Source organism: Panulirus ornatus, chromosome 73, assembly GCF_036320965.1.
Source record: "Panulirus ornatus isolate Po-2019 chromosome 73, ASM3632096v1, whole genome shotgun sequence".
In the NCBI taxonomy this organism is placed as follows: domain Eukaryota; kingdom Metazoa; phylum Arthropoda; class Malacostraca; order Decapoda; family Palinuridae; genus Panulirus; species Panulirus ornatus.
In genome coordinates, this window is record NC_092296.1 from 8,996,000 (window position 1) to 9,013,606 (window position 17,607).

General features: G+C 35.3%; 2 protein-coding genes across 4 annotated transcripts in view; one reads left to right on the forward strand and one right to left on the reverse strand.

Annotated features, from left to right (window-relative positions):
• Positions 1 to 1,384: 1,384 nt before the first annotated feature.
• Positions 1,385 to 7,014, reverse strand: LOC139748352 (uncharacterized). Its single transcript, XM_071661430.1, has 2 exons — positions 6,967 to 7,014; positions 1,385 to 4,694 (listed from the first exon to the last, which is right to left on the reverse strand). The coding sequence occupies exon 2, from the start codon at positions 3,802 to 3,804 to the stop codon at positions 1,738 to 1,740; it is 2,067 nt and encodes a 688-aa protein (XP_071517531.1). The 5' UTR covers positions 3,805 to 4,694; positions 6,967 to 7,014; the 3' UTR covers positions 1,385 to 1,737.
• Positions 7,015 to 7,497: 483 nt separating this feature from the next.
• The window catches only part of LOC139748353 (beta-galactosidase-like), a 29,456-nt gene continuing 19,346 nt past the window's right edge, over positions 7,498 to 17,607 (forward strand). The window contains exons 1-7 of one of the 3 annotated variants that reach the window (XM_071661433.1): positions 7,498 to 7,554; positions 9,032 to 9,131; positions 9,696 to 9,868; positions 10,522 to 10,672; positions 11,355 to 11,418; positions 11,574 to 11,668; positions 15,908 to 16,088. In XM_071661433.1, the coding sequence (XP_071517534.1) occupies positions 9,051 to 9,131; positions 9,696 to 9,868; positions 10,522 to 10,672; positions 11,355 to 11,418; positions 11,574 to 11,668; positions 15,908 to 16,088 (745 nt within the window). In that variant the 5' untranslated portion in view covers positions 7,498 to 7,554; positions 9,032 to 9,050. Of the gene's footprint in view, positions 7,555 to 8,099; positions 8,212 to 8,513; positions 8,654 to 9,031; positions 9,132 to 9,695; positions 9,869 to 10,521; positions 10,673 to 11,354; positions 11,419 to 11,573; positions 11,669 to 15,907; positions 16,089 to 17,607 lie in introns of those variants that run through there. The other 2 variants (XM_071661432.1, XM_071661431.1) reach the window with 2 other exon arrangements.

Below are 17,607 nucleotides of genomic sequence, written 5' to 3' on the forward strand. Positions count from 1 at the left end.
GATGCTGGGATCTGTGCGAAAGGAACTTTGGATATGATATTCATACCCAACCGCTGCCAGAGTTCTACCCCGATATTTATACTCAACCGCTGCCAGAGTGCTACCTTCAGAAAGAGTAATGATGTTGTGGACAGCATCCATAACCTTAAAAAGTTGCAGGATGGTTTCTAATTCAAATTCGTTTATTTTCAAGAGAAAGGGGTCCCATCCACAGTACAATGAGGAGCCTGTATTACAACAGTACCAATAATAATTGGCCTCACACCTACAGCTATTAAAATACAATATTCCATTCATATTATTTTCCGAGTTAATGAATTTCATTGTTTTGATAAAAAACATTACTGATCATAGTGATTTTTTTCAAAATTTAAACAATGTGTTATAACTTAGAACATAATGCCCAAGTGCACCCTTTTCTTCCATTAGACACATCTTCCTTATCATCCTTTCATCTTATTACACATTCCCATCCACTTTTGTAACCTATTACTAATCTAGCCAAAGTAATATCTTTACCCCTATTTATTTCCTTATGTAAGAGAGCCAACACATCTGTAAATTTCAGTATACCACTTAGCTTTACTGGTCATGCCATGAAAGAAGTAACCTTTGGCAAACCTGTATCACTGACATACAATCTTGTCAAAGAACTCACACAAAAGATTCCATTCTCTCCTTGGTAAATATTGTTATGCAGCCTTGGAGCTGCACAAAAGGGGTCCTAGGGCTACATAATACTAACAATAAATAAAAATTGATACTCTTGAGGTTTACTTTCATAGATTCTCTTTTCAACAGCTCCCTCTCTTGAAAATTCCTTTCGATAATTTCATTTTACCTGTCCTCTTCCCCATTCCTCTCACACTCATCTTTAGTCATACAGTATCTGCTAACACACTTCTACATCCAGCAGGTGAAGGCACCCAGTGGAGTATAATGTGCCTTCTCTTACTTTATAAACCCCCAAAAAAACTACATCTAATTTCCTTTGTTTTTACAACCTCATCCTATTATCCTCTCCTCTAAGTTTAAGAAGAACAAACTTAGTCACTTACAGCCAATATATTAACTCTCTTAGGTACTAACAGCCAATATATTAATTCTCTGAGTTAATCTCTTTCTCACCTTTTGAACCTTACTAATAGCAACTAGTTCTGCCTGAATTGAAGACATTTCATCTCTCAGTCTACTACTTTTCTCATTACAGGACCCAATTTACCCTCCATAACCCATTCCGTTTTTCTTATGATCTTGGATGCTTCCGTAGTAATGACAAACATCATCTTTTTTAATTGCAGAAAACGTTACACATGCAAGAGCCTTTACCTCTTACTGGCAATATCACTCTCCTGTTTGTTAATAATACACATTCAGTATTCAGATCATTAACAATTCTTTTTTCCTCACAATATTTCTGATATCATCCTCAATACCACAATCTTTTGTATTGTCTTGCACAAATGACAGATCTAATCAAAAAAACTTTTAATATGCATTTCTGATATGCACACCATTCAATTTACATATATTCTTAAAAACTATACATTCTCAAATCTTGAAATCATAAAACATACCAGATCAAAAGTACATCACAAAACTATTACCCACCATGTAATATTTCCAATATCTTCCTTGTTGATATCCGTCAGGTACAAACATCCATCAATATCATTGAAAACTACTGGGAAATCAAGTGAGAACTGTTCCATGATCACATGAAAATCATAAAATATATTATACATGCTCACTGGTACAAGGAGTTGCTATTTCAGCTTTAAAATTTTCATTATCAGCACTTCTGATGACATTCATTATATCTGAAAGAATTGCTTTATCAACTTCAGTATATCGAGCAAGATATCTATCTTCCATATCTATTAACTCTGTATATGTCAGGTCAGGTTTCTTATCCTTTTTCCTCTCCCATTCTACAGCAACCATGTCAAGCAAACTTTCCAAAAGGAATACCTTAGCCATATTTTCTGAAGTCAAGTCAAGAGCTTTCATTTCCACACCATAATTTGATCCATCTGTTTCCATACATAGCCAAGATTTCAAGCAGGCCTGTTTAACATCAGGTGTGTGCTTGTTTGACCACATTTGTGTGTGGTGTGGTTCATTATGAAGATGAAGATCACAAGACTTACGCCAAATCGAGTGGTTTATGCCATGAACCCATTTTAGAGTGTAACCAATGATTTGTGATAAGGCAAACTTAGACAGGTCATGGCGTTCTATTACTTCTTCTGGTAATTCAGGCATGAAGCGGGCAAGGCGTGAGTAGCTATGCTTTAACCACTGGCGATGAGTGTGCACTTTTGAAAAATGCTCACGAATGTTGAAGTCCACCCACAGTAGACTAAGTAAAGCATCATCATTTAACGGCATGTCTGTTGATTCACATTGAGGTTGCATTTCCCCATCTTTACTTGACTTATCAAAAACTAAAACCCACTTTAAATGGTTGTCACTGATGAATTTCTCTTCAATGGCTTTGTTAAGGATGAGGAGCTGTGCTTTCTTTCTTAAGTCATCATTCCACATTTCTATAATAGCTCTAGCAATCATAATCAGGAATGCAGTGTTATGCGCTCTCTTGATAGCTGCTTCTGTTAGCACACCATCACAATCAGGAATCTCTTCATTCTCCTGTTTTGCCTTTTGGGGCAACTTAATTAATCTGTTCTCTTCATATTTTTTCTGAATTTCAGCCTGACACACAAAAAGTGCATGCTTACACTGAGGTACAGTACTCATAAGCATTTTTTCTCTTTCTGTTAAGGACACATACTTCAGAGAATCATCAGATGAAATAATCTGTACCATTAAGTTGCTTATCATCTGATGCTGCTTTTTGCTATATCTACTTAAAAACTTGTCCTCCATATAAACAAGTTCCCTTAAGCTAATGTCCATGTGTTTTCCTTTCTTCCTCTCCCATTCAACAGCCACCATATCAAGGAAACTCTCAAGTAAGAAAGGTTCAGGGAAATCCTCTGAAGTGAAATCAAAGTTTGCTATGTCAAGCCCATATGGAAACCCTTTATGGAAATCACAAGTATCATGCACCCAGCACTTTAATTTCTTTTCCTTCTCCTCAGGTGTATACAAGTTGCTCCACATTTGAGTATGATGAGGTTCATAGTGTAGGTGAAGATCACAAGCAGCCTTCCATATCTCATGGTGTATACTGTGTACCCATTTCAGTGTGTACCCGATGGCTTGGCTAAAGGCAAACTTGCTTAGATCATGGCGCTCAATAATTTCAGCTGGAAGATTTGGCATAAACTCTTTCAGTCGATCATAACTCCTTTGGATCCACATGCGACGACAACTAGTCTGCTGAAAATGTTCTTTTATGTTGAACCTGTTCCACAATAACTCAATTATGATATCATCTACATCATCTATAAACCATCCTTTGTCACAAACTTCTTCTTCGGGTTTCTTTAGCACATGTACCCATTTGAGATCATCATCTCTAAGGAACTTTTCTTCTACTGCTTTCTTCAGGATTATTTTTTCAGCATGATGACGCATTTGTGGTGACCAAACTTCCATTACCAATTTTGCTACAGAAATTGGAGAAGCTGACTTTTCTGTCTTAATTTTATTCTTCTTTACTTGTTCTTCACTAAGAGCCTCCTGAACAGACTCAACACGATATCTTCTGTATTTACAACTCTGACGATTTAGTTGTTCTTCCTCAGATACTCTCGTTTCCTTTATCAGCTTGGATCCATTCTCCTTCATGTTTTCTGGTAAGGTTCTTAGTATCAATTCTGAAGTACTAAGCTCCATTTTTTCTGTTTTTCATGCAAGAAATGATGGTGAAAACAAGATACTTAATAGTGCTTGCAACAAATTCATTTGTGATTTCTGAAGTATCATAAATTTCAAGTCTTTAAGCTCAGAGAAAATGAGATCATAATCTTCTTGTCATGGATTTACTAAGCAACAATGCAATGTTGTGCATTTACTGAAAGCCACTTTCAACAGAAACTAAAAATATTGATACCAATATTATAAAACAAGAAGATTTTTGTCATTCCAGTCTTCACCATTCACCAAAACATGAGAGTGAAGATCCTAAGCTTCTAGGACACTCATCATTTAATAGAGCTGAGGAGAGTATTCTTAGCTTCCAAGATCCTCAAGTCCAACAAAGAGCTGTTCAGAATCTTAGCTCTCAGGACTATTCTTGTTTAACAGAGGATTCAGGAAAAGATCCTAAACTCTCAAGGTCCTCATGTTTTAGGATCCTCAGTATCTAACACATGGTCATACAAGGGATTCTCATGTACAGAGAGGTTGTGAAGATCCTAATCTCAGGATTCTAAATGTCAAAAGAGGCTGTGAAGGTTCTAAGCTCAAGCATTCTTCGTACCTAGAAGAGGGCTGCAGAGAAAACTCCTTACTCCATGCATCAAAATCCTTACCCCTTAGGTCCTCAACATTTAATTTACAGCTGTGGACATCACTTATTATCTCTTGGGGTCTTAAAAGTTTATTAAAAGGCTGTGGAAAAGATCCTTAGCTCTCAGGACCCTCAATTTATGATATAAGGCTGTGAAGATCTTTAAATCTAATAATCTTCAAATTCTAACAGACTGCATTAGAGTAGATCCTTAGCTCTCAGGGTCAACCAACCAGTCTAGAATAATTGGAATAATCTTGTCTTCATACCACACCTGTAATGAAAAAGTTTGCAAAATGCATCACATGAATTCCAAATATAAATATGTAAGATTTAAAATGCTAAGATTAAAAACTTACATAACATTACTTCTACTACAACTCATAATAATAATAATAATAATAATATTCATAATAAAGATAACATCATAATAGTACTACTAATCATAGCAATGAAAAATTACAATTCTACTACCACTTTTCTTCTTTCATACTATTCGCCATCTCCCACATTAGCAAGGTAGTGTTAAGAACAGAGGACTGGACCTTTGAGGGAATATCCTCACCTGGCCCCCTTCTCTGTCCCCTCTTTTGGAAAATTAAAAAAAAAAAACAGAGGGGAGGATTTCCAGCCCCCGCTCCCTTCCCTTTTAGTCGCCTTCTACGACACGCAGGGAATACGTGGGAAGTATTCTTTCTCCTCTATCCCCAGGGATAGGTGTACCACTACAACTCATAATAATAATGATATTCATAATAATAATAAAAGAGAAGGGGGCCAATAGAGGCTTTTCCCTCTTAGGCTCAGTCCTTAGTTCTTACGCTACCTTGCTAGCGTGGGAAATGGTGAATATGTATGAAGAAAAAATAAATAATAATGATGATTATAATAATAATAACAAAATAATAATAAGTGAGATACTGAATGGAACACTTGTGTCCCTGCACTTTTGCAAAACAGTAATTTGGAATTAAATAACAATGGAATCATATATTTGGAAATCAGAATATATATTATCTGCAATAAGTTCCATGGCCATAAATGGGATTTCTTCAAGTTCTGAGCCATGTTAAGCTTAAAAATAAACCTTTCCAGGAAAAACTAACCTGGAGTTATGAACATCACACCACTCAAATCTTTATATTTAGGGAAACAACTGAATAAAAACAGCATATAGTTTGACGTGGCTGACCTTCCTTTTACATGTCCCACCAAATCTTGAAGTTATGAGCCAGACAAAGATCTAAATAGCATCTTTTCATAAATGGCAGAAGTCATGCAAAATTCAAACTATAGTTATGGTTATTAAGTCATTTAATTCTTTGGATACTGGAGAATAAATGCCTGAAGTATACAGTTTGATGCATCTGACCTGCCCTTACAGGTAAGCTCGAATGCATTTTCGCTAGGTCAGGGTGTAACCTGATGAAAGTCAATGAACAAAGTGATCTCCATCTATTTGCAATACTATGTATGCATCACAATTATGAATATCAAATGATAACAAAAGACAATAAATAAATAATACTAATAATAATAAGAAGAGAGGAGGGTTAGTGGTTCACGAACAATGCAGATGTGTGATGTCACCATGTGTGGCAAGGATGTGTGATGTCACCATGGTTTTTTTTATCTCTTTATTGAAAGGGTGGTGTGGAAAGGGGATGAAAGTTTTTTAGAGCTGGGGATAAATATTCATTACACTGGAGGAGGGAAGGGAAGGGATGCACAGCAGAAGTGAAAAAACAAAATTTATTATATCACATAAAGATAATAAAAAAAGAATGGGTGAGGTTGAAGAAGACAACGTCACTGGAATGTTAAGAAGTAAAGACAGGAAACCAAAATAGCATTGTTCCAAAGTTGGCTGGAAAGCACTCATCACTTGATCTGCATGGTAAACTTTCAAAAAGATAGATTGACAAAAAAGGATTCTCACGATACTGTAGAAATCGTTAATACCTCCAAACCTTGTGTATGGTATCTATGCCTGATCAAAGTGATACAAGACAGATACTGTCCAACAAAAAGTTCAATCTTCTCAAAAAGGTCTTAATATCTAAAGTCAATATCGATGCTGAACCAAACTAGACTTTTACCTAACATTTACCCCAATCACTCTCCTAATTTACCTATACATAAATCCTACATTTTAGGGAGAAATCTTCACCAAATTTAAGGTTTCTGTAGTTCAGTTGACATAGGATAAACTTTTCTTACGTCAAGGATGAATATCCTGATTGCAACACTTACACTCTTTACCTGCTAAAGTATAAATCGTAAGGAACTACAAGCTCTGCCTTAATTTGTGGGCAAAGTTTGACAGTAAATATGCTCCACAAACTTTATTTTCACGTCTTAGTATCAAACAGGAAATATCTAGAGTAACAGGATGTCTCAAAGTAAAAGCTTCACCGATAGCATTCTCACAGCTTAGAATATAATGATCGTAACGTGACCCACCTCAAGACAAGTATTTTGTTGAATTAAGTGATTAGGTACGTCTAATTAACATTAAACCTTTAAAACAATGACATGTATCATACCTCAACCATACGTAGTACAATATGTCAACTTGAATAAACAAGGTGTGTAAAAAGTTTTGAGCTCACCAGGCATAATTATCTACCTTTAGTTTAATCAATGTCTACGTTACACAATATAAACATGCATACATATGTCAAGGTATATGTTTTCAATATCAAGCAATACAATATGAAATTTTCATATTTAATCAAAAGTATAGTAAATGCCTTCAGAGGATCCGGACTTTTGATTCACCCTGTATATGTAAACACACCCTGACCCGTTAAGGGATACGAACATCAAATATCCTCGAGTTTAATTAATCTACCTCAGTCTCAACTATTTTCATGCAAATTAATGCAATGCCTTGTAAATCCTAAACTAATCTCACAGTAAATAATATACCTTAACCCAAAACATTTAGAATACTGTCCATAATTCCACCAGTTAATGGCGGAAGATATTTCACGTGACAGTAAAGTTCTCAGAATTCCATTTCAAACATATCCTTCAAGAACATGGGGCTCACGTGGCTCTTTATCCTTCACTCTTAACTTTTTCTTGTGGCCGTTGCCCACCAGCCATGCCAAATAGGAAAATCTTTTCAGGTATAGAGAGTTTAAGTGTTAGAGCCTCACGTATGTAAAACTTTACCCATACAGTACAAGTGATATTTTAGTTTTAGTCAAATTAATCATATTAACCTTTTTTCTTTCTCACGTTATCGGAGAAAACATTAACTTACTTTTTATCAGACGTCTCATAGTGATTAACTGTGGGAGAGGAAAGATGTATGTCTCATGTTACACTTTAATGTCACATTTTGTTCATGTTGTGATACATTTTCTCAAATGAATCAGGTTAAACTAGATTATCATATTTCTTTTAAAGAGTGTATGGTTATATGCTCTATCAGAGTGTATTTGCTCAATATTCTCCCACCCCCAAAAATAATTTCGAAGTAACATTGTGGTCACTCCCTTATCTATTGCTTATCTATTATCTTCAGACTGTTGCCAACTCAAGTACTTTTTCACAAGAGTATTTACATCACAAAGACCATTACTCTTGAACACCACCATCCATTTAATCATTCATGTAATGAAACCTCTCTGTTATGCAATTGTCCACATCATAAAAAAAAAAGAAACAGTTAAAGTTACAGTATCTTTACATACCAACCTGCAATTTTCCTGTGAGGTTCTGCATACCAGTTTCTTGCATGTTGCAGAGCATATGCAAACGTCCCTCCTACTTTTCTAAAGGTATGTGTGATATATTAATGATATGGTGGAAACTGGTGATAAATTAATACATGCCTGCATTTTGCAGACTGGCACGAGACAAGGATGCAAGCTATAGCTGCCTGCAACATGCTAGTAACTTCTATATGACTAATTTCTGACCCTATGCAACAAACTCTGCCACCCTCTTATATATACTCAAATCCTTCCCTGAAAGTCTAACTTTGGTGAATCTCTCCATAAATCATTCTGACGTCCATCCACCTACGACCCTTAAGAGTCCAAAGGTAAAACTAGTTACAGTATGCGTTTGGAAGATACTGGACTTCTGGCAGTATCAGGAAGTCTACATCAAAACTGATAATCTGGGAACAGACATATGGGTTCAATAGGATGTACCTTCTGCCTGTCCCGCTCGCCCACTCAGTCGTAGGGGGTAACTCATACCTTACACTTGACAGAGGTAAAGATCCGTCCATTTTGAAATCATTACTTTAATCTTTTCACTTCCATCTATTTCTGCCTAAAGGGTAGATTGATACATTTGGGTTCAGAAATATATATAACAAAAGATATTTAGTTATAATGCAAGTTCTATGTATATATATAACTTTAATTTCCAAGAGGATTTTTGATGTCAGAACCTTGGCAAGTTTGGGATTTGATTGCTGCCGTTGTAAATGAACATATTTATGAGGCTATAGAAGTTTTATAATCATATCTTCACGAAATACTTGATTTGTTACCTTTTAACATTGATTGTGTCAAGTTCTGTAGTGCAGAGGGTACAATGTTTACAATCAATGCTATGTACATGCTCTATTATGCTTTTGAATTACAGAAAACCAGCCATCGAGAACATGAGAGGGATAACTAATACGAGTATACTTTGTATATTCTATCTGTTGGCTCTGTTGGCGTTTGGAAGATCAAATGTACAGGTAAGATGTCCTTGTTTAGGAAGTCATCCCTACTGCTTTTATGAAAAATAAGGAAGATTTGAAATATATCTTATCACTTATTATGCTTCAAAAGGCTTGTCTCAGTTGATTGATTTGTATCTGTGATTAGGCTAAAGTTTATGTCATAACTCATACCAATATTGAACAGTTTTTGGGTGCATAAGGAATATATTAAATTGATAAATATGCAGTAGTAAGTTTCTCTGTTACACAATGAAATCCATCTTTCTTATCAACTTTGATGAGATCTATACTCAGTACTCCATAATGTTTCTCCATTTTTCAGATGTTACTATTTTCTTGCTTCCTTCGATAATTTTATATACAGTAACTTACATTATGAAATACAATTTATGACAATTTTCATAAACTGCATGATGAAGCCTACATGTACTGACTAGTCTAAATTACAACCATTTTTGTGAATTTTATTAAGTCACTTTTCTGGTATTGGAGGAAAGACAAGGTGATGTGAAAAAATATACATGAATTATTGTTGAGTATCTTAATTCATCTGTACTGATTGTGGCATATTGTAAACAGGAAAGATCTTCAAACAAGAGCTTTGTGATTGACTACAACAATAACCAGTTCCTGAAAGATGGCCAACCCTTCCGTTACATATCAGGATCCATCCACTATTTTCGTGTTATACCATCAGATTGGAGAGACCGTCTCAAGAAGATGCGTATGGCTGGATTCAATGCTCTCCAAACGTAACCTTTTTATATAACTAAAGTTTATCCTGCCTTTATGAGGCACCTTTAGGAAAAAATGAACAACAGCCTCGTTTTGCACAGGCTTTAGTTGTCATGTATAATGTATAACTTATTATTCAGCTTTATCTTGACAAATCAATTTTGCAGTAAATGATCCACATTGCTTATTTGATATATCTTCCAGTTGGTGTGCATTTGGTTCCAAATGCTGTGCATCCTGTGAACAGCAAATTTTTTATTTCTATATGTTTATAGTATTTAGGTAATATAGTATCCATCAAGTTGAGATTTAAGATCTGGTGGATAAGCACTACATACAAAACTGAGAACAGATATTATATGTTATTGTTAATGTCATGTTAACAAATTCTCTGAAATATTTGTTGTATTTTGTTCATGAACAATCATGAATATCAACTTACTTTCATGATCACCAGTATCATCTTTCAAGGGTATACAGAAATATTATAATTGACATTTTCTTTTTACACCTATTCATCCATTATGCCATTTCATATTAATTTTGTTGCTAATATTGCTTCACAATAATAACTAGCATTATTCAGCTAGGAAATACTTTATGTGACCTATTTATGCCGATATATTTTATGGAGATGGTAATCATGATGATTTATATCTTATATTCTCAGCTATGTGGAATGGTCAAGCCATGAGCCTGAGCCTGGGATGTATGATTTCAATGACATTCTTGACCTGGAGACCTTCTTGAAGACAGCTCAGGAGGAGGACCTAGTTGTCATTTTGCGACTTGGTCCTTTTATTGATGCTGAACGGGATATGGTGAGTTTGATTCATCAAAAAGGTTGTGTCAGTGTAACTGCAGTAACATAAAAGTGAATTTTGATCAAAATGAAAAATTACGACTATTTTCAGTTGAGGTAGTCAGTCACAAAAGCTAAAAAATGCTGCACTAAAATTGAAATTTTATCTGTAGGAGCCTTTTAATGATTATTGTAACTTACTCTTCATTATATACTCATGTGATTCCCCTGAATTATTATTTTTTTTTACCATAGTGAACTAATTTTCATTGTTGTAGTATTATCAGCATATCCCTGGGGATAGGGGAGAAAGAATACTTCCCACATATTCCTTAAGTATCGTAAAAGGCTACTAAAAGGGGAGGGAGCGGGGGGCTGGAAATCCTCCCTTTCAGTTTTTATTTTTCCAAAAGAAGGAACAGAGAAGGGGGCCAAATGAGGATTTTCCCTCTTAGGATCAGTCTTCTGTTCTTAACACTACCTCGCTAATGTGGGAAATGGTGAATATGTACGAATGAAAGTTTTATTAACAATGTATTTGGTATATCATTAATATATTTTGTGTACATTAATGTCATAGCATACTGCAGAGTCTGTGATCACTGTTAGTTGATTCACTGATGCCATATGATTCTACCACTTCCTCCTACATATGTAAAGATAAAAGGAAAACTGTTAAATTTTTGAATTTCTTTCCACAGGGAGGTTTGCCATACTGGTTGTTGCACAAAAACCAAGATATGCGACTCAGAAGTTCTGATCCTTGTGAGTAATATTTGTTTGAACATGAACATGTGTACTGTTGTTTGTACCTATACAAGCAAACTTATGATCAATAGTAGAATTTGCTACATATTAGTATATTATGAGATGTAAATGTGATTTATTGCTTAAAGATGATAATCGACTTTCTTTTACAGCTTATCTTACATATGTGGATGAATGGTTTGCTGTTTTGCTACCAAAGATTAAGCCACTTCTTTATGAAAATGGTGGACCCATTATCATGGTACAGGTAAGCTGTGAGGTTCTGTGTGATTGCTATAGAATGTTACTGAGCTGTATTATTGTCAGTGAACAAAAAGGAATACAATCTCATTGAAGAAGTTCTTGCACTAAAAGAGTCTGTCATTTCTGTGCTTCTAATAGAAGTGCAGGCTTAAAGCTTCTAGAGGGATATTATTAAAAACTTTCAATTCCCCTCTTAAGTAGTGCCATTAATGCTATTTGGGATGTACTATTAGTTAATGTAAACCTAAACTTGGGTTACGAAAAGGCATTATTTTTGCTTTGATACAAATAACTGTTTTCTTATTTCTGCAGTTGTTCACTTAATCCCTCTTTTCCAAACTTTTTTAGGGATGAACTAACTTGATTGAATTTTCTTTTAAAAGAATTCTAATTTATCTAAATGATAGCATAAAATATGTAGAACAGAAAAAAGATGAAGTAAACCAGTAAAATAAGAATGTACTTTTGCTGAAAAAACAGCCATATAGCGTAATGCTGGAAATCAAAACGTAAAATCAAGTTGGAAGCGAAAAAAATTTCTTTCACCATGACTGTATCGTGAATACTATATATTTGTACATTGATTCAGTTTTTGCTCAGCATCTTTTTGCATAGTACCGTCCAGAGATTTAGAATTATTCTCTGAAATGATATTGCATTCTTAACGGTCAATTGATTGTATAAATGCTAAGAAAAGCACAGAGAATCTTCCTTTTTGTTCCCCAATGGTCAAAACCCAATATTCCCTGTCAAACTTCCTGGTATTATTTCAGGTTAATAGGTTGGATTTCTTTTGAATTAACTCTGTCAGGTATGTAGAGGTAGAACCAACCTGAGTGAGAAAATAGGGATGGATGTATTTGTGTAATCAAAGAAACTGTTTAGAAGAAAGGAATCTTGGGTATAAACTCTGCACTCCATTGTTAACTAGGTTCTTAGTTTCTTAGAGGTAGACCTAGTTAACAATGGAGTGTAGAGTTTCCATTATGGATTAGATGTTTAGTTGATTCCATGAGCATGTTGTGTTGAGGGGTGGTATTATGGAGCCCTTATAGGGATGAGAAAGTTGAGAGAAGGTCTGGAATGGAAGTCATTGATAAAAGGTTGGAAGAATAGTGGACAGGAGACAAGCAAGAGTGCCGCCAGTGTTGATAGGGAGAGATGGAGACAGTGAGCTATCAGCAGTAAAAGAAACAGGCTAACTTGAGAGGAAGCTGTTTGTGGTAGACCAGAATGACAAAGGAAGTATGGAATAATAATGAATGAATAATGATAATGATAATTATGCCTGAAATAGTCAGTAATGTGGATTATGTATTTTGATTGAACAGTAGCCAGTAGAAGGAGAATGGTCAGTATACATCAACATGCTGATAATTACGTTTACTTGATTATCAGAAAATGTAGACATATTACATAATTTCACTTGTATGATTTCATTACCAGCATTATTTAATCAGAATTAGTAAACAACTGTCATATGTCAAGCTTGATATGCCATCAGCATGTATAGGTTGGAATAGATACTTGTAAAAGAGGTCGTACAAGATAACCGGTTTGTGACTAGTGAGCTCCAATCACTTAATTTTCTCATGAGGTCCTGTTGCCGTAGCAACATATCAAGACCACAGTACAAAAAGTTTGTTGGATTTCCCAGCCATCATTTATTATCTAAGAGAAAATGTACCCATTTAGCAATCCAAAACATCTGGAAATATCCCACAGCTGGGCAAACATTGTGAGATATCTATCATATATGATAGTTTTGAGGATTATGTGTTTATAAAGGTTATATTTTGAATCTTTTGAAATAACAGATCCTTTTGTTGGAGGAGGTACTTTGTTTATCTTAAATCCACTAGTTGCATTTATATTAATATTCTTTTATTTTCACATGATGATCATTTAATTACAGTCTATACCATGATTTGATGAGATCTGTGATGTTCTTGTAATCATTAAGTCTAATGTAACAGAAGACTGAGAATTTCATATAATTAATAATATTAGAAATAACTTAGGGAGAAAGTACAATATGGAAGACCATATTTAGAGGTGCCTTGATGAGGCACTTCCTGAATTAACACTGTCGTAAACTGTGCAGTATTGTTTATTCATTTAAGACAGGCTCTTGTTTGCATGGAACTCCAGCTGAACAAAATGTGATTTTTTGTTGTTCTGTATGCAATAGAGAAGTGAACAGAATATGAATATCAAAACTTAGAAGTAATACTGATGGATACTAAATAATGAAAAAAGAAACGACAGAGGGTCAATTGTGTGAATGTATTGAAACTTAAATAATGGAGATTACTTTTCTAAGATATATGAAGATTAATGGAAGTTATAACACCATCCAGAAATTCACCACGTCTCACAGATTTTGTGTGATTCATTAGCATCTTTGAGGTTAATTAGTTAATTTCACCTCTCCATCCATGGCTGTACTGTGGACTTAACCTCCATATAGTTTTTTTGACTCATACAGTCTGTCTTTCTTTTCAAGATAGGCTTATCATCATATTTAAAAGATAGGTTTGCCATCACCTGAAAAATTAATGGCACTTATTTTTCCCTTACCTTGATATCAGCACCTGTTTCCTTGCTTAGTGCCATTTATTTTAAATGGATATGATGATGATAGTAAGTCTTCTGAATAGAAATTGGTTTATTTGTTTAGAAGCATTGCACTTACTTTGTGAATACATCTCAAACACAGTCAACAAACAAAGTTCCCATGAACTAAATACAAACATGATAGTATTCTTGTATTTTTCAAATCTAAAAAAAGATTAGTAAATTTAGGTAGTTAAGAGAACTTAGTGTGGATTTAATAGGTTCTATTGATTCCTAGAGGTTTTTGATTTACTTTTTCTCAATATTTTCTCTGATTATTAAAACCTTTTTCACTGTCATAATCTTTATCATAATACAAAAGATAAAGCTCCAGATCATACCCACCTGGTTTAAGGCATTCCTTCCAAATCCACGAGTTATTCATGTGGTACCTCTAAATTGGAATTGTACATATTAATAATAGTAACGAAATGCTGTTGCTATCAAAAGCAACAACAGCAACAACAACAACTGTGAGTCTTTATAGGATACATTTGTCTCTTATCTTCCAGCAAGTTACCATTACAGTGTTTTGTATTGAGCATTATTCTTATACAATTTTAGGTGCTCCAACAAGTGTCCCTCCCTCAGTCACATACATCTGGCCCCTTCATAACACTGGGGATGCAATTCTAGAAATCACAATGGTAACACCAGATAGTGGATTAAATTTCACCATAGGATTTAATTAGATAAAAGGGAGTTATTTTCATGAGGGAGATTTCTCACCCAAATTTGCACATAAAAGAGATGAACAAATTTTAAGAAACATACAACAGAAAAAATTGCATAGCAAAGTAGTTCAACATTGCAAAAATAAAACTTATATAAAGTTGCATGTGATCTGACATGAGTGATTTTTGTTGCACCTAAAGGTGTCATATTGGAAGATACTGTCTCACTTTTTCTGCATGTTCACAAACTAATCTCACTGATATAGTGGGCAAGCCAAGGACTTTGGCAATATGAGTACCACATTGACTAGTATTAGAATGCCTCAAGGTGTCTAACTCTTCTCCCAAACTGATGCCCTTCCTGTTCCTCTTCTTCCTAGAAACACAAGACTCAGTGTGGCATTTGTAGTGTTTTGTACTGTATGCTGTAAATGTACAATATGAGTGGATCATACATCCACCATAATGTGCACTGGACTAACTGCCTGGGTAATTCTATCACTTGCCAGTGAACAATCTTCACTCAGTGTGATTGCTTAGTATGGGTCTGAACTATTATTTTTTAAACTTAGTAAATTAATTTTTGATATTTATATACTCTATTTTTTTTGGTGAAACCACCAATTGCAAGCAAATCATTGCTTTGGTAAGTGGTCATTTTCCAGAGCAAATGCTTGCTATAGCTGTGTGGTTTTTTAAGGTCTTTTCAATTTTCCTGTCTCCATTATTCATTTTTTTGTAAGCACTGTATAAGCAAAGAACAGGATTATAGAATCAACTTTTGCAACAATCTCTACTGTAGCTTACACTTCAGATACATCACACCCTATCTGGACCATCTTTACAAGTTGTAGTGAATGCTGGAGGCTGGTGTTTTTATAACCGAAATGTTCTTCGTAAGTTTGAGAAATTTTTTACCTCCATGTTATATGAAAATTTTTGTCTTTCCTTAGGTTGAGAATGAGTATGGCAGTTATCCAGCCTGTGATTTTGCGTATACATCACATATGCGAAATCTGGTACGGAAAGGGCTTGGTGATAATGTTGTACTTTTTACAACTGATGGAGGAGGGGTTGGATACCTTAAATGTGGCAAAATACCTGGAGTGTACAGTACTGTGGACTTTGGACCTGGTAAGCAGATCACTGTTTAATTAGAAAAAAAATTATATAACTTCATGTCAATTTTTCAACAGATAGTCATAGGTATGTTGCTCTTGTAGGATATCATTATAGATGCAGTGGTATGTATTAATCAATGGGTGTGTTGAATCTTTGCAAAAATCTTCGTTTTTCCTCATTCTTAGGCATCCCACAGTCATAATCACATGGATTGCTGAATAACATGAATTACTTAGAATAGACATACCTTCTCACAAAGAAGGAAACTACCTTTGTAAATAGTTTTAATGGCAAAGATAATGGGAATTGTAAAAGATTATGAACTAAATATTTCCTTAGTTTTATGCCTGTTGGCTTTTATTTGTGTCTAGTTATATGTAATTACTTACTTGTATTGTAGGGGAGGTAGTTTACACTCATAGGGCCTCATATCTTGAGCACTGTCTACTATCATACAACCTCTTGAGCTAATAGATGCTGTCTGCATTCACCATGTCTTCAGTCATCTGTTCCATTCATCACCATTCTTATACTATGCAAGTGTTTCTTTGCATCCTTATTCACAAGTATTTTTATTTGCTTTGTCACTGTCTCCGGCGTTAGCGAGGTAGCGCAAGGAAACAGACAAAAGAATGGCCCAACCCACCCACATACACATGCATATACATACATGTCCACACACGCCAATATACATGCCTATACATCTCAACGTATACATATATATACACACACAGACATATACATATGTACACATGTACATAATTCATACTGTCTGCCTTTATTCATTCCCATCGCCACCCTGCCACACATGAAATAAAACCCCCTCCCCCCTCATGTGTGCGAGGTAGCGCTAGGAAAAGACAACAAAGGCGACATTCGTTCATACTCAGTCTCTAGCTGTCATGTAATAATGCACTGAAACCACAGCTCCCTTTCCACATCCAGGCCCCGCAGAACTTTCCATGGTTTACCCCAGACGCTTCACATGCCCTGGTTCAATCCAATGACAGCACGGCAACCCCGGTATACCACATCGTTCCAATTCACTCTATTCCTTGCACGCCTTTCATCCTCCTGCATGTTCAGGCCCCGATCACTCAAAATCTTTTTCACTCCATCTTTCCACCTCCAATTTGGTCTCCCACTTCTCCTCGTTCCCCCCACCTCTGACACATATATCCTCTTGGTCAATCTGTCCTCACTCTTACTCTCCATGTGACCAAACCATTGCAAAACACCCTCTTCTGCTCTCTCAACCACACTCTTTTTATTACCACACATCTCTCTTACCCTATTATTACTTACTCGATCAAACCACCTCACACCACATATTGTCCTCAAACATCTCATTCCCAGCACATCCACCCTCCTCCTCACAACTCTATCCATAGCCCACGCCTCACAATCATATAACATTGTTGGAACCACTATTCCTTCAAACATACCCATTTTTGCTTTCTGAGATAATGTTCTCGACTTCCACACATTCTTTAACACATTCGCTCCGTCCCCCACTCTATGATTCACTTCC

What these genes read in the sequence shown, in the direction of transcription:
- LOC139748352 (XM_071661430.1), bottom strand. Translation starts at nt 3,804, where the DNA reads ATGGAGCTTAGTACTTCAGAATTGATACTAAGAACCTTACCAGAAAAC.